This window comes from Symphalangus syndactylus, chromosome 2 (assembly GCF_028878055.3).
Source record: "Symphalangus syndactylus isolate Jambi chromosome 2, NHGRI_mSymSyn1-v2.1_pri, whole genome shotgun sequence".
In the NCBI taxonomy this organism is placed as follows: Eukaryota; Metazoa; Chordata; class Mammalia; order Primates; family Hylobatidae; genus Symphalangus; species Symphalangus syndactylus.
Window position 1 is genome coordinate 35,299,047 of NC_072424.2, and position 15,604 is coordinate 35,314,650.

The 15,604-nt window shown below is 46.6% G+C and overlaps 1 protein-coding gene across 1 annotated transcript; it reads right to left on the reverse strand.

Annotated features, from left to right (window-relative positions):
• Positions 1-1,031: 1,031 nt before the first annotated feature.
• On the reverse strand, positions 1,032-14,631 carry INA (internexin neuronal intermediate filament protein alpha). The gene is made up of 3 exons (XM_055250564.2): positions 13,421-14,631; positions 4,552-4,676; positions 1,032-3,022 (listed from the first exon to the last, which is right to left on the reverse strand). The coding sequence occupies exons 1-3, from the start codon at positions 14,483-14,485 to the stop codon at positions 2,713-2,715; spliced, it is 1,500 nt and encodes a 499-aa protein (XP_055106539.1). The 5' UTR covers positions 14,486-14,631; the 3' UTR covers positions 1,032-2,712.
• Positions 14,632-15,604: the final 973 nt, after the last annotated feature.

The following is a 15,604-nucleotide window of genomic DNA, read 5'->3' on the forward strand; positions in this document are numbered from 1 at the left end:
ATCGCTTGAACCCAGGAGGTGGAGGTTGCAGTGAGCTGAAATCACGCCACTGCACTCCAGCCTGAACAGTGCAAGACTCCATCTCATAAAAAAAAAAAAAAAAAAATAGGGAAGAAAAGCAAGCATTGTAGAGTCAGACAGAAGACAAGGGTCCAAAGCTCAGCTCTGCCACTTCCTATGTGATATCAGACCAGTCTTAACCTTATTATTCTGAGGTTCTACTTCTTCATTTGTAAAATGGACATACAAATACTATACCTAACGAGTGGTTGTGAGGTTTATATAATTCTATGTTTACTACCTCATATAGTGTCTGACCCATAGTAAATAGGTACTGAATAAAGTTTAGCTATTATTAATAAGTCTCAGGATGCAAGGGATATAATTGTCTAATGAATCTGAAAGTCATATGGGATATCATTAGCACATGCTGCAGGAAGGCTTTCCCCTCATCTCTTGGATTCATTTTGTCTTGTTTACGTAACAGTTGATGTCACTTGCTTTCCTTCCCTTGACCTCTCTGCTTTGATTCTGAACATTTTCCATGTTATCTATTATTATGAATTAATCATTTTTCAACTCTGTAAGTTACTCTTTTTTTTGAGACAGGGTCTCACTCTGTCGCCCAGGCTGGAGTGCAGTGGCATGATCTCAACTCACTGCAGCGTGCACCTTCCGGGCTGAAGTGATCCTCCCACCTCAGCTCCCCGGTAGCTGGGACTACAGCAGCCACCACAGTTGGCTAATTTTTATAGTTTTTTGAGAGATGAGGTCTCCCTACGTAGCCCAGGCTGATCTCGAACTCCTGGGCTCAGGCCATCTGCCCCCGCCCCCGTCCACTTGGCCTCCCAAAGTGTTGGGATTCCAGGCATGAGCCACCACACTTGGCCAATATCTTTCTTCTATAAATAAGTTCATGGCAATTAAGGTGGCTCACTAAAAAGAGAAGATACAAATCAGTCAGAACCAGACTGACTCAGAACCCAAACAGTGTTTCTCTCAGTGAAAGGGCAGGAACCACAGAACACAAATTATGTTGGTGGGATTTGTGTGACTTTTAATTTCTTATGTTACTAATGTCTTACAGTAAGTGTGAGGAGTAAAGACAGGGATGGGGTAAAGGTAAGGAAGAAGAGAAAAGTATTTTTCAAGTTCCTTGAACTATTGAAGCATGTGCTAGGATAAGAAAGTTCAGTAAAAGCATCATGTCCTTATCACCAGAGCTCTTAAAGGAGACATGGAACAGAGATGGGGCAACTCTTCAGCTCTGGCAGAAGTGACTGCTGGACAGAGAACAAATCCTGCATCAGCCTTGGCACACATGAAAGACTGGGCAATGCAGATGCTACACAGCTGGGCAGATGAAGAGCTGACTGTCCAGAATCTACTTCTAGCAAGTGAGTAGGCGCATGCACACCCCTTCTCTGGTCTGAGTGTCTCTTCCTCTCTGGCAGGACCCCACCAACTGTGCAGCCATGGGGTAAGTGTTGGGGAAGTCTTTTAGAAAAGAGAAAGATTTCTTCTTATATATACGCTGGTAGTGTTGATTGACCACAAGTGGTTTTACTTTGGGGCGGTAGCATTGTGTTCTGGTGACAAAATATCCTACACTTAGCACTTGTAAAAGGCATAGGAGAGTGAAAGCAAGGCCTCTTTAGGACCTAGACTAGTGGGAAGGGGAATACGTGGATTCTAAGGGTAAGGGGATGAAAAAGCTAATTCTATATCACCACAAATGAACTGACACGTAAATGACACTTGGCTTTTTCCACTCATAGAAACACTCACTTCTTCTAGCTTATACTACTAAATCTAAGGTCAGCTTCATCACAGTTTGGGGTATTTACTGTGCTTCTAAAGTAAAGGTGAAAAGCTACATCCTTAATAGTTTTTTCTCCTAATTAAATAGATTTGTGTAAGCTGAAAGCCTAAAGTCTAGGGATTCTTTTCATTATTTTATATGTTGGGGGAAACCCTTAAAATTCATCACTGCCATTTTTTTAACTTACAGAATTGAAAGAATATGAAATGGGCAGGGATAAGTAATTACACGAATCATAGACATGGTCAACATTCATCTAATTTTACCCACTGAGCAGAGAGCAAATGGGGGTAAGTTCTTTTGAGAAGAACCAAAATGTGTTTAAAAGGCAAGAATACTACACTAGACTATTTTTTTCCTACATGGAAGAAAAGGATATATGGAATTGAGGGAGGTGAAAAGTGTCCATTAAACACCTATTATTAGTGAAATAATTCTATCAGAGTGGAATTGGGTATGGACCATTAGTTTATCTCCGGCAGTGATCTTATATTTTAGGTATCTAGAGTAAGATTATTCAGCTGGGTAATGGCTGGGTAGCGTGAATAGTTTTAATTTCAGTTCACAGCAAATGACGATGATCACAGATTTAGCACCTTAGTTTGTACTTCCTCTGCACCTGAATCATCAATCACTGTGAAGCGTGAGCTGAAGGTCAGAAAGCTGTATTCTTAGATAACTCATCTGTGATTGCTCCAGGACTGCAGTTTACTTCAATCTAAGGGGTGGTTTTCTTATTAGAGAATGTAAGTATTCAATACTAAATATGAGACTGAAGCCTTGAAGACATTTTATAGTGGTGGCAGGTGTTATGGTTCAGGAATAGGCTGTTTAACAAGTCAAATGCATATCATTCCCTCTTAAGCATTAACTTTTTCGAAGCAATGGAATTATATTTTTTGGCTTGAAATGGTGGTTTCTTCTATATTTGATTTCTCGGTTTTCTTAGTAGATATTACTGTCTCCTCTAATATTTCTTCAAAACTTTCCCCTATCTGGGAGGTTTTCTTAGAGGCTACCTTAGATGCCTCCTCCTCCTCCTCCTCTTTCTTAAGTGATAGCCCAGTGGATGAGACTTTGGAGGTTGTAGAACTAAGGATTCTAGGTGGGAGCAGATAACTTGGATTGGGAAGTGGATTCAGCCCCGAAATGCTTAACCCACTGGTGCTAAAACGTGTCTCCTCGCCTTCCAGCAGTTTCCTGTAAATTCAACAGAGAAAAACTCTTAGGAAGTCAGTAACTTTTTCCCCCCAGAACTCAACCCTCCAGTCCTGATTCATTTGAGAGAGATTCCAAAGGACTCTGGAGTTTCTTCATGAGATTGAAACCAATAAATATTTAATTTCAAAGCTCAAAGGGTTGGACCACGTGCATACGCATGCACACACACACACACCTTCAGCACCAGCTATGTTTAAAGCATTGTCGGCCGGGCACGGTGGCTCACGCCTGTAATCCCGGCACTTTGGGAGGCCGAGGCGGGCGGATCACAAGGTCAGGAGATCAAGACCATCCTGGCTAACATGGTGAAACCCCGTCTCTACTAAAAAATACAAAACAAAATTAGCCGGGCATGGTGGCAGGCGCCTGTAGTCCCAGCTACTCAGGAGGCTGAGGCGGGAGAATGGCGTGAACCTGGGAGGCGGAGGTCGCAGTGAGCCAAGATCATGCCACTGCACTCCAGCACTCCAGCCTGGGCGACAGAGCAAGACTCTGTCTCAAAAAAAACAAAAAACAAAAAACAAAAACAAAAGCATTATCAAAGGAAAATCTATCCTGTTCACAAATGTATTCCAGGAGGAAAACCTACAACTCCACTTGGCCACATCACACCCATTTTTGGCAATTAGCAACAAAGCTCTAGGGAGAAGTAATTTTTCTAAATAACACCTTAGCTGCAATAGGGATAAGGAGGTGAGATGTCCACAAAGGTGGTAGAAACTGCCTTATTCAACCTGGATTTGAGATTTGTACTTTTTCAGTGTATACAGGTACAAAGGGAATAGAACCAGCAATAGCAAAAACCAGTGAATGACACTATTTCAGATAACAGATTTTTATCAATGTGACCAAAACAGTCCTATAAAAGAGTGGCCCCAAACCATGTTTCTCATAACTCTTTAATAGTTTTTAATCGTCCTTTTCTTTTTTTTTTTGAGACAGAGTCTCACTGTCTCCCAGGCTGGAGTGCAGTGGCATGATCGCAGCTCACTGCAACCTCCGCCTCCCAGGTTCAAGCGATTCTCTTGCCTCAGCCTCCAGAGTAGCTGGGACTACAGGTGTGTGCCACCATGCCTGGCCAATTTTTGTATTTTTAGTAGAGATGGGGTTTCACCATGTTGCCCAGGCTGGTCTTGAACTCCTGATCTCAAGTGATCCACCCACCTCGGCCTCCCAAAGTGCTGGGATTATAGGAGTGAGCTACTGCACCTGGCCCCAAACCCTATTTTTAAAGTTACGAGTCTCATGGGTTTTTATTTTAACCTCTGTGTACTCACATTATCCCCTTAAATCCTTTCAGAGGTACACAGAATACTCTGGGACTAGTAAGATGGAGCTGGATTCTATCTAAGTAGAGGCACAGAGCAGTCAGCTCACCTGAAAGGGGCCAGTGATGCCCTTCTTCCCTCCCTCACCAGTCAGAAGACAGAGAGACTAGACCCACTTATTTGGGCAGCATTGCCCCTAGGTGACTGGATTTACTTGGGTAAGCAGGCCCTTTGCAGTACCTGTAAGCTGCTATCTCAATGTCAAGAGCCATTTTGACATTGAGCAAGTCCTGGTATTCCCGAAGGTGGCGTGCCATCTCACTCTTGGTGTTCCTCAGATCATTCTCCAGCTGCCCAATGCTATCCTGAAAAGTAACATATCCAAAATAGTTAGGCCAAACCAGTTGAAATTCCTCAAGATTTCCAGAAGGCAAGGATTCCCAACCCTGACTACATGTTAAAATCACCTAATGAACTTATAACTTGCTTATATCCAGGCCTGTCCCTGAGCCCAGATCCAGATTCACTGGTTCTGGGGTGGGGTCCCAGCATTTGCATTTTTTTCCATAAAGGTCCCCAGAGATTTGGACTTATGGTGAGGACTGGGAACTTTTACCCAGAGGGCAGGTGAACACCTGCCCTTTTCATGATAGCCACATGACATAGAGTTCTCAACTGAACATGGAGATGATTTTTTTTTTTTTTTTACACTTACCACCCCTCCCTTGCTTGTTGTGTTGCTGCTAAATAACTCTGTTGTAGCATGTGCTTTCCAAAACCCAAAGCCTCAGGTTAGCAGCTTAGATTCAGAAAATTCAGAAAATTCCGAAAATTCTGAAAGCACAGACAGCTTTCCAGCAAGACCTCTCTGCCTCCATTCATTTTGATGATTTCCTAGAAGCCTGCTCATCAGTCACTTTACTGAGAGCATTTTACATTATAGGTAAGGAGAAAGCAGAAATACTCCACGGAATTTTTAAAAAACCAAGGCATGGAAGAGAAATCGCTTTATATTTATATATTTATAGTCCTTGAGCAGCCAGAAGGAATTTTTTTTTTTTTTTTTTTTTTTTTTTTTTGAGACAAGGTCTTGCTCTGTTGCCTAGGCTGGAGTACAGTGGTGTGATCACAGCTCACTGCGGCCTCAAAATTCCTGGGCTCAAGCGCTCTTCCTGTCTCAGCCTCCCAAGCAGTTGGGACTAACAGGTGTATACTACCATGCCTGGCTAAGTAAAAAAAATTTTTGTTTTGTAGAGATGAGGTCTCATTATGTTGTCCAGGCTGGTCTCGAACTCCTGGCCTCAAGAGACACTCCTGCCTTTACCTCCTAAAGTGCTTAGATTACATGTAGGAGCCACCATGCCCAGCCGGGTCTTTTCTTTCACTCCTTAACTATACCAAGTTCATTGCTGTCCCAGGCCCTTTAGGCTTGTTATTTCCTCTATCTAAAATGCCGGTCTTTACATGGCCGACTCCTTGTCATAGAAGATTCAGTTCACCCAGGCACGGTGGCTCACATCTGTAATCCTAGCACTTTGGGAGGCTGAGGCAGGCGGATCACCTGAGATCAGGAGTTCAAGACCAGCCTGGCTAACATGGCAAAACCCTGTCTCACTAAAAATACAAAAATTAGCTGGGCACAGTGGCAGGCACCTGTAATCCCAGCTACTTGGGAGGCTGAGGCAGAAGAATCGCTTGAACCCAGGAGGGGGAGGTTGCAGTGAGACGAGATCGTGCCACTGCATTCCAGCTTGGGCAACAAGAGCGAAACTCCGTTTCAAAAAAAAAAAAAAAAAAAAAAAGATTCAGTTCAAATGTCCTCTCCTGCCAGGCATGATGGCTCATGCCTGTAATCCCAGCACTTTGGGAGGCTGAGGTGGGAGGATCACCTGGAGTCGGGAGTTTGAGACCAGCTAGACCAACATGGAGAAACCCCGTCTCTACTAAAAATACAAAAATTAGCTGTGTGCAGTGGCAAGCGCCTGTAATCCCAGCTACTTGGGAGGCTGAGGCCGGAGAATCACTTGAATCCAGGAGGCAGAGGTTGCAGTGAGCCGAGATTGCACCACCGCACTCCAGTTTGGGCAACAAGAACGAAACTCCGTCTCAAAAAAAAAAAAAAAAGATTCAGTTCAAATGTCCTCTCCTGCCAGGCACGATGGCTCATACCTGTAATCCCAGCACTTTGGGAGGCTGAGGCGGGAGGATCACCTTGGGTTGGGAGTTTGAGACCAGCCAGACCAACATGGAGAAACCCCGTCTCTACTAAAAATACAAAAATTAGCCAGGTGTGGTGGTGCATGCCTATAATCTCAGCTACTAGGGAGGCTGAGGCAGGAGAATTGTTTGACTCTGGGAGGCGGAGGTTGCAGTGAGCCGAGATCATGCCATTACACTCCAGCCTGGGCAACAAGAATGAAATTCCATCTCAAAAAATAAAATAAAATAAAATAAAATAAAATAAAATAAAATATAAAATAAAGTCCTCTCCTCAGACAGGTCTTCATTTGCATCCAATTTAAGTATCCACCCTCAACCAACCCAGCACTTTATTCTACCTTAAGCCAGAGCAGCTGCTGGCCCATGCAGGAACCTTGAGCAAATTAGAAAAAGATACACCCAATGGGAGAACAAATTAGAAAAAAAGCACTCAATTGAATGCAGCCACCCTGCTCTCAGCTGTTACCATTATATGAAATTATCTTCTTCTTTTTTTTTTTTTTTCCCCGAGATGGAGTCTTGCTCTGTTACCCAGGCTGGAGTACAGTGGTGCAATCTCAGCTCACTGCAACCTCCACCTCCTGAGTTCAAGCAATTCTCCTGCCTCAGCCTCCTGAGTAGCTGGGATTACAGGTGCGCACCAACACGCCTGGATATTTTTAGTAGAGACGGGGTTTCACCATGTTGGCCAGGCTGGTCTTGAACTCCTAACCTTGTGATCCACCCGCCTCAGCCTCCCAAAGTGCTAGGATTACAGGCGTGAGCCACGGTGTCTGGCCCCGGCAATTTATTAGTTTATACTAGTTTATTTTCTGTTGCTTTCCTCTATAACAGAGTTTTACAACTTTGGCAATGTTGATGTTTTGGGCTGGCTAATTATTTGTTATTGTGAAATGCAGGATATTTAGCAGCATCCCTGGCTAGATGCCAGAAGCACATACTTCCCTCTCCCAGTTGTGAGAACAAGAAAATGTCTCTAGGGCATCCCAGCACTTTGGGTAGCTGAGGCAGGCGAATAACTTGAGGCTGAGCTGGGAGAATTGCTTGAGCCCGGTAGGTGGAGGTTGCAGTGAGCTATGATGGCGCCACTGTGCTCCAGCCTGGGCAACAGAGCAAGACCCTGTCTTAAAAAAAAAAAAAAAAGAAGACACAATGATTGGGGGTTATTTTTAAGAAACAGTGATGCAGGGCCCGGTGCGGTGGCTCATGCCTGTAATCCCAGCACTTTGGGAGGCTGAGGCGGGCGGATCACCTGAGGTCAGGGGTTCAGGTCAATCAAGAGATTGAGACTATGCCGGCCAACATGGTGAAACTATGGTCTCTACTAAAAATACAAAAATTAGCTGGGCGTGGTGGCATGTGCCTGTAATCCCAGCTACTCTGGAGGCTGAGGTAGGAGAATCACTTGAACCTGGGAGGCGGAGGTTGCAGTGAGCTGAGATCGTGCCATTGCACTCCAGCCTGGGCGATAAGAGCAAAACTCCATCTCAAAAAAACAAAACAAAACAAAACAGTGATGCAGATAAACATATCAGAAACCTCAAGAAAGTAAGTGTTGACAGGCCCTCGAAACTCCCCTTGTGTGAGAATGATAAAGCAATGGTGAAAGGTAGGGCTGAGACATCAGGGGATGCAAACTTCCAAATCAAGAGAATTTGCAGAATTAAAATTCATACCACCTACCTGTTCTATAAATATTGACAGGAATACTGCAAAGAAGAGTCTCAATTGACTGATGGATACAGAACAAGGAATGACAGTCAGTAGGAAAAATATGTATTATACTGGACCGTGATGCATATATTTCAAAGTGTGTTAAGAGATCATGAGGCCTTAAAGAGATTTTTACCAAGAAATTTTACCTGATAGTTCCTATTTGAGGTTATAATCAATTCTGCTACTGACATATTAGGGACAAGAGAATCAATATTACTGTGGTAAGAGGGAAAAGAGTCTAGGGTGAGGGAAAAAGGGGAAAGAAGAAAATATGATTATGCAAAGGAGGAGGAGGAATTCTATATGAAGATAAGAGGAGGATTTCATCAGGAACTTGGGTTGCAGTTTTTGCTCTGCCACTAACATCCATTGGACCTCAGCCAGTTTTCTACATTTTAGTTCCTTCCAATCTTCTACTTCTGCATACGGAAAGTTAGAATGTTTATTCTTTTTCTAAGGTGTTCTGAGATCCTCAAATTAGGATTTCAATTTAATATATCTCACATATACATTAATACATGATGAGTCCATTATCTGTTAAATTAGTAGGCATTAGAACAGCACAGCACACAGGAAGAACTCAATAAATGTTAGTGATTTTTATTCTTGATATTATCATACCAGGTGGCCCTCTATCCTTTTGATGACACAGACAAATTAATCACAAGCCCTCACTATTACCAACCCCTTAGATAACTAAGAAAAGTAATGTATAACAACACTTTAATATTGGATAGTTGGAGGCATATACCTTAAAGCACCAGATTTTTTTAAATAACAATTTCGAATAAAAAGCCTTTCTAAAGTGGCTTATACCACTCACAATCAGGACACTAAACATAATGCCACCTTCCACAGCAATTAAGGGTCATGATAATCAATTTTAAAAATAATTCGGTGACATCTTTTAGGTCATCCGAGGTATATCATCAGGCTGTTTAATTCTACCCTAAATAGCCCCAAAGTGCCGTGTTTGAATTAGTGTTGATGCTCATTGATTTTCTTTGTTCTGAAAGATGAACGGATCTGCTGCTGCTCATTCTTAACAATGCCTGACTCCAGTGGTCCCCATTCTCCATCTTGCTGCAGTCTTGAAACCAAATAAAAAAGCATTTTGAAATCGTGTTAAGAATGAATAGGCTGGGGGCAGTAGACGTGCCAAGTTCCTAATGTGTGGCTTAGAGATAGATGATATTTCTCATCAGCAGGTTAATTAGGTCCTTGCTTAAAACATTATTTTTGTTTCACAGCTGTGTTTTCTGAATAAGAGGTGGTTGGGGAGCTCAGTTCTAGACAGATGAGATTTCCTTGAACTTCTATGTTGCAAATTTCATATATCGATTTTACAGGTCATTGTAGAGAAAAGCACAACTTTGCTCCTTTCAGAAGGAAGTGTGCTGTGTTCTGACCATTGATTGCTCTTCAATGTCTGGTCTCTTTGTTTGCGCTCTCCTCCCTACATCAGGCTGTGTCTTGCATTGCCCTTCAGAAGCCCTGCCAAAGATGGCCTCCAATTCGAGATCTGAGCAGAGCGCTGCAGTCTGTCCCCTCCCCCAACCACGCAGCTGCTGCCGGCTTAGCCTGAAGGAACGGGACGGCGGCACGCCCAGCTCCAGCTGAGGTCTCTCCTGGAGGAGCTAAGACAAACGCTGAGCATCGTCTTAGCTCGTCTGAGCATCGCAGCCCATGGCTGGAAGGATGCCGGGTGGAGTAAGAGAAATGACTGGCCACACTAACATCTGCAGTGGTGAAGAACGACAGAGCTTGGATTTCAGCACGTTTGGGGGGCCCTGGGTCAGGGAGGCTGTAGTGAGTGCCCCACAGTCTGATTGAAAGAGGCTATTTAGAATTACTGCTCTGCATAATCAACTTGAGTGCGGACGGAGGATTTTTGTGGTTCACCATGCATGCTTTATTCTCACTCCTACCTTTCCTTTGTCCCCATCTTTTTCTTTCCTCCACCACACTCGAAAATCCTGCATTATACGTATCTGCGTAAACTACTTTACCAGAAGAAGTGGTTTAGATCAGTGTACTCCAAAGTCAGTCTGAGGACCAACAGGATGCAGCACTTTTATTGAAAAATGCATATTCCTGGGCCCTACCTGTGAACTGCTGAATCCATATCTTTGGGAGTGGGCCTGATAATTTTTTTAAGCCCCCAAGTGACCTTAGAGTGTCACTGGGTTTAGGATCCACTAGTTTAAATTTTTTTCTATAAAGATACTCTCATGGTAGCCCAGGTGACAGTAATACAGTAAGATAGGGAGGGGCAAACAAAACAAAATGAAACAAAAACCAGGTGGAAGAGCTTAAAAAAGATCAAGTGTAGCTAATTTTAGAAATGGATCTATCAAGCTATGGATTTATATGCAGCTACTGTCACCTCCAATCTCCAAGGGGCCAGCCCCTTCCTGCTATTTAATTAGGCTGTACTCCAATCTCATGATGGAGAGAAAAGAGAAGACTTGGCTTGTCTCCCTGGAGAGCATTAACCTGCGATGCAAGGTCTTTCAAGGAAAGCTTCAACTTTCCAAGACTGACCACAGTAGAGGTCTGAGACCCTGAGTACCCTCCAAGAATGTCTTTGGACATCTTTAACAGAACTGGGACTCTAATGGTGTCGAAGTGGCTATGTAGGCACCAGCATTGCCCTATGTCAGAAATGGAAACCCCATCAGCTTTCTATGCAGAGGGCAGTTGCATTTGGCTTTTGAAGACAATAGCCTTAGCTCTTCCTAATCTCTTCTCTTGCCTGATTCAGACTCTCTCATACACTATTGTGTACTTACTGTGTCACCTTGAATCATTTTTTACCCTTTCAAAAGTGTAAGAAGCTTTCTCTCCTTAAATAGGCTACCAGCTCTCTGGGGCAGAGAAGATGTGACTTTAATGGGGCCTTCTTGTGTTTCATAGAGGGTGCCAAGTTTGAAAAGAAAAATGGCCCTACCACTAAGAAGGAGAACAGCCTCCCATTACTGCAGTGAAAGGTGGGGATGAGATGAGAGGGCAAGAAAACAATGGCTAAATCTCACTGTAGAAAGGGAGGCTTTTCACCTTGGTCAGCACTGCTAAGATTGTTAGAACAGTCAGAGACACCCTTGTGGCATCAGGCTGTTAGGATCTGCAGGTAAGACTTGAGCTCCACCTTAGCCTTAGTTCCCAAGGAGTAGGGAACCAGCTCTCTGTTGTCTGACCTCCTCTTCCACTCCCATCAGCAGGTCCTCTGTGGCTCTAAAGGCTCAAGCTGATGGGGGCAGCACCGCAGAGCTGCAGATGCTGCAGTTTCTCTATTGTTGTTTTTTGTTTGTTTCCTGTAGATCATGTCTGGATGACCCTACCATTGTCTAATGATGAAAGCCTTTTACAGCAAACAAGCCAGGCAAAACTGTCACTACCTCTTAGAATGTATGGGCTATAACAAGCAAACAGAGAACATGGAAAAGCCCCATTCAGCTGGCAGCTCTGAGTAAGTTATCCTTTTTTTGTAGAAATACTGGGCTAGCCCTCCAGAAGACCACCTAGCTTGTACTTGGAGGCTTCTAGAAGAAAAAAATGAAGTCTCAATTAGCCAAATGCGATTAATTCAGGCCATCCAGGGGTTAGGGTACATAATGAAAAGTTCAAGTTACGGATTTTGAGGCAGAAATGGAAGTACTTATTTGAATGATAATGCAATACCAAACTAACCTACACAGTCCAAGCAGGCTTTTTTCCTTTATCAAAGGAAGTTATTGTAACAAACAGCAAATACCTGCACATCAATAAGAATTCTTTAGCTTCTGATTAAAATGTTACTTTTGAGATTTCATTCCTTTCTTGGTTCTATTTTACCGATGTTCCAAGCCCTATTAATCTCACCAAATGTAAACTTTAATCCTAGCTAGAATTATTGCAAGTTTCTGAATTATTGTCATTCTATTCAAAGGAGCTTTTATTGTACCTTGAAACCTAACCACACTATTTCAATTCTTTTCTACACCTTCCATTTACCCTGTCTCCTGCCTCTGTGCCCTTTGCGGTCATAATCCCAGAATTTCTTATATAGTAAAACTGAAGACGCAGTGGCCTTTGTTGGGAAGAAATAGCCAATCAATACCATCACAGGAGCTTAGAGGACAGAGAAAGATGGAAAAAATACATACACTAGAACAAAGAAAAACCATCTCTGTGACTTATCACATGCACTTACGATGAAAAAAATATTAACAAAACAGGAATTTTCAAGTGGGACCTCACAGCTGCGGAGCAAATTGTTTTTTGTTTAGTGCTAAGCCATCCATGAAAGCCAAAACTGATGTTGTCTATGAGGTGACCTTTGACTGCAGGTAGCCAAGACTGATGTGTTGGTGTTGCAGGAAAAAAAAAATCAAAGCAGTTAATTGCCTAGAGATTCATAACTGGGACACGAGACAGGAGAGACATCATTTCTGAGATGGGAAGAACTGGAGATCAGCACCGTGGACAGCGCCCCGACCTTTCACGTTTTGCCAACCGGCGAACGCTTTCTTTAGGAGGAAATGTTAGCTGGTGGACAAGGGAATCGTGCGTGTGTGTGTGTGTGTGTGTGTGTGTGTGTTGGGGGAGGAGGGTAGAGCAGGGTAGTTACTACTAGCTCAAGCATCGCTCAGCTTGTTGGCTCCTAATCTCTACTTTTTGGAGCGCGAAAGTCAAGAAAATGGGATAGGACTCTTCCCAGTTCAGGATCGCATTCTTCCTTCAGCCCTGAAGCAGACCATACTCCATAAATATCTTCTAGGGCGCACAGAAAGCCTTTCAAAGTCAACCAAACAAGCCAGATAGCCGAGACAGCACCGCCCACGTAACCTGCCCCGTTGGGCTCAGTCCTACTTTGGGTGGGGCACTGTTCTCCAGGTCGCCGGTGTGTGTAGGCCCGCTTGCTGACAGACAGGCAGAGTTAGGTTTTCGAACCTCAAAGAAATTTAAGGGCTTCTTTGTCTGAAGGGCTGGGGCAGGGACATAAATGAAGGGCGTTCCCTAAAATTAACATTAAAGACTCCAGGGCTTTTTGTTAACCAGCGCCTTCAGCCGGGGCTCTTCTCTCCTCTCTTTTGCCCTCCCCTTAAGTCCTGGGGCCCAGTTTTACCAGAGGAAGCGGGTACGCGCGGAAGAGGGCAGGGCACCCCTCCCCACGCCCAGCCCCGGCCCTTACCTGGTAGCCAGCTACCTCGGCACTGTGCCGCTCCTCCAGCTCCAGGATCTGCCTCTCCAAGGACTCGTTGGCTCCGCGAAGGCCCTCGATCTCGATGGTGCGCGCCTGCAGCTGGCGCCGGTATTCGTGGATCTCCTCGCGGCTGGCCCGGATGGCCTCGGTGCTGCGCGCCGCCTGCTCGTTCAGGTTGGCAAACTTGGACTTGTACCATTCTTCCGCGGACTGCAGGTTCTTAGCGGCCAGGGACTCATACTGGGCGCGGATCTCCCTCAGAGCCGAGGTCAGATCTGGTTTAGCCACAGCCACGTCCACCTCGGCCGCGGCCTGTGACGACGCCTGCAGCGTGGCCAGCAGCTCAGCTACCTCCTCGTCGTGCACCTGGCGTACGAAGGCCAGCTCGTCCAGCAGCGACTCCACCTTCTTCTCCAGGTCCAGGCGGGCCAGCGTGGCGCCGTCCACGTCGCGCTGCTGCGCCTTCAGGGCGCGCTCGGCGCCTTCGCGTCCGCGGCTCTCCTCCTCGCAGCGCGCCCGCAGCCGCTGCACCTCCTCGGCCAGCCCGTCGCGCTCCAGCAGGGCCTGCGAGCGAGCCGAGCTGGCCTCCTCCAGCTGCGCGCGCAGGTCGCGCAGTTCGCGCTGAAAGAGCTCGCCGACGCGCGACGGCTCGGCGTGGCGCTGTCGCAGCGCGGCCAGCTCGGCCTCCAACGCACGGTTCTGCGTCTCCAGCTGATGCACCTTCTCGATGAACACTGCGAAGCGGTCGTTGAGGCCCTGCAGCTGCTCCTTCTCGTTGGTGCGGATGATCTTGTACTCGTTGGTGCGCGCCGCCGCCTGGCTCAGGTCCAGCCCGTCGGACGCCGGCGGCCGGCGATAGGCCAGGCCGAGGCCGAGCGACGAGGCCGAGGAGCAGGCGGCCGAGGAGGCCACATTGCTGCGGGACAGCGACTGCGAGCGGAAGCCGCCCGCGCCGCCGGCCCCGGAGAGGCGGGCGGACAGGCGAGAGCCATCCCCGAACACCTTGCGGTAGGAGGAGGAGGAGCACAGGTAGTGCTCCGAGCCGAAGCTCATGGTGCCGGGATCCGGGCCGGACGTGCGGCTTCGGCGGGAGCTACAGAAGAAAGGAAAGGTGCGGCAGGCAGGGCGCGGCGGGGCGGTGCGCCAGGCTTTTAAGGCGCCGGGGCTGGGGCGGCGCGTTGGGGGCGGAGCTCCTGCTCCGAGTCTGGCCCGGAGAGGGAAGGGGGGCATCCAGGAGCGGGGGCGGGGAGGCGCAGTGACTACGGCAGCTGCGCGCGCGACGACCTGGGGCGCGGGGACTGGGCCATCTGCATCGGAGTCGCCCCTTTCCGCCTCGCCTCTCCCCAAGAATCGACTGCTTCGGAAGTGACTCGAGCGGAGGGGTGCCTAAACGACTGAGGTTTCCAATCTGGAAACCACACAGCTCTGTCGCATCCCTTGACCCTATCCCCTCTTTCTTCTTTAACCCACTGGGAGGTTAGGGGTTTCTGGGAGGTGTCCCCTACACCCACCCTCATCCTGAGGTGAGGCTAACAGAAAGCCTTCCCGAGGGCGAGGCCGTGTTTTTCTAGTTACAGTGAGGACCCGCAGGCGAGGCCTTGTCCGCTTCCTCAGGGTCCCCAAGGAGAAAGGTGGGAGATGCTACGTCAGAGAGCATCTCTCCAGCTGCCCCTCTGCAGCTCCTAGGGAGGCTCCGGGCGGAAAGATGTTCGGAAAGTGCCTCTCCCAGAAGAGACGGGAGATCGGTAAAGAAAGTGACCCCGAGCTGCGGAGAGTGGGGAGAAGCGGCGGTACAGAGGGGAAAAGAGGCCAGACTTGGGGGAGCAGGAGGCGCTGGGAATTGCTGGGGCTCATCAATAGGGCACTAAAGCATGGCACAGGCCAGGACCACAAGCTGCTGGAAAGGGGGCTGCAGACTTTTGTCTTTAGAGCATTATATTTTAAAATATCTCGAAAGGAGCATTTTTAAACCAGGAGGCCACATTGCTGCCTCAATGTGGATTGGATTTCTGGCTTTTTGTGATTGTGCCTCAATCACAAATTGGATTTCTGGCTTCTTCTGAAAATGGGAAGAGCTGGGATGCCCACAGTGGCAGAGGTGAGTTGCCCTTGCCATTTGTATAAGAAGTGTGCTCTCCCGTTCACTACAGTCCCTGCCATTCTCCGCTGAAT

Excerpts from the sequence above, each read along its gene's own strand:
- INA (XM_055250564.2), bottom strand. The coding sequence starts at position 14,485 with ATGAGCTTCGGCTCGGAGCACTACCTGTGCTCCTCCTCCTCCTACCGC. Across the intron at positions 4,677-13,420 it reads CCGAGGTAGCTGGCTACCAG|GATAGCATTGGGCAGCTGGA; the intron begins GTAAGGGCCGGG and ends GTTACTTTTCAG. Across the intron at positions 3,023-4,551 it reads ATTGAGATAGCAGCTTACAG|GAAACTGCTGGAAGGCGAGG; the intron begins GTACTGCAAAGG and ends TTGAATTTACAG.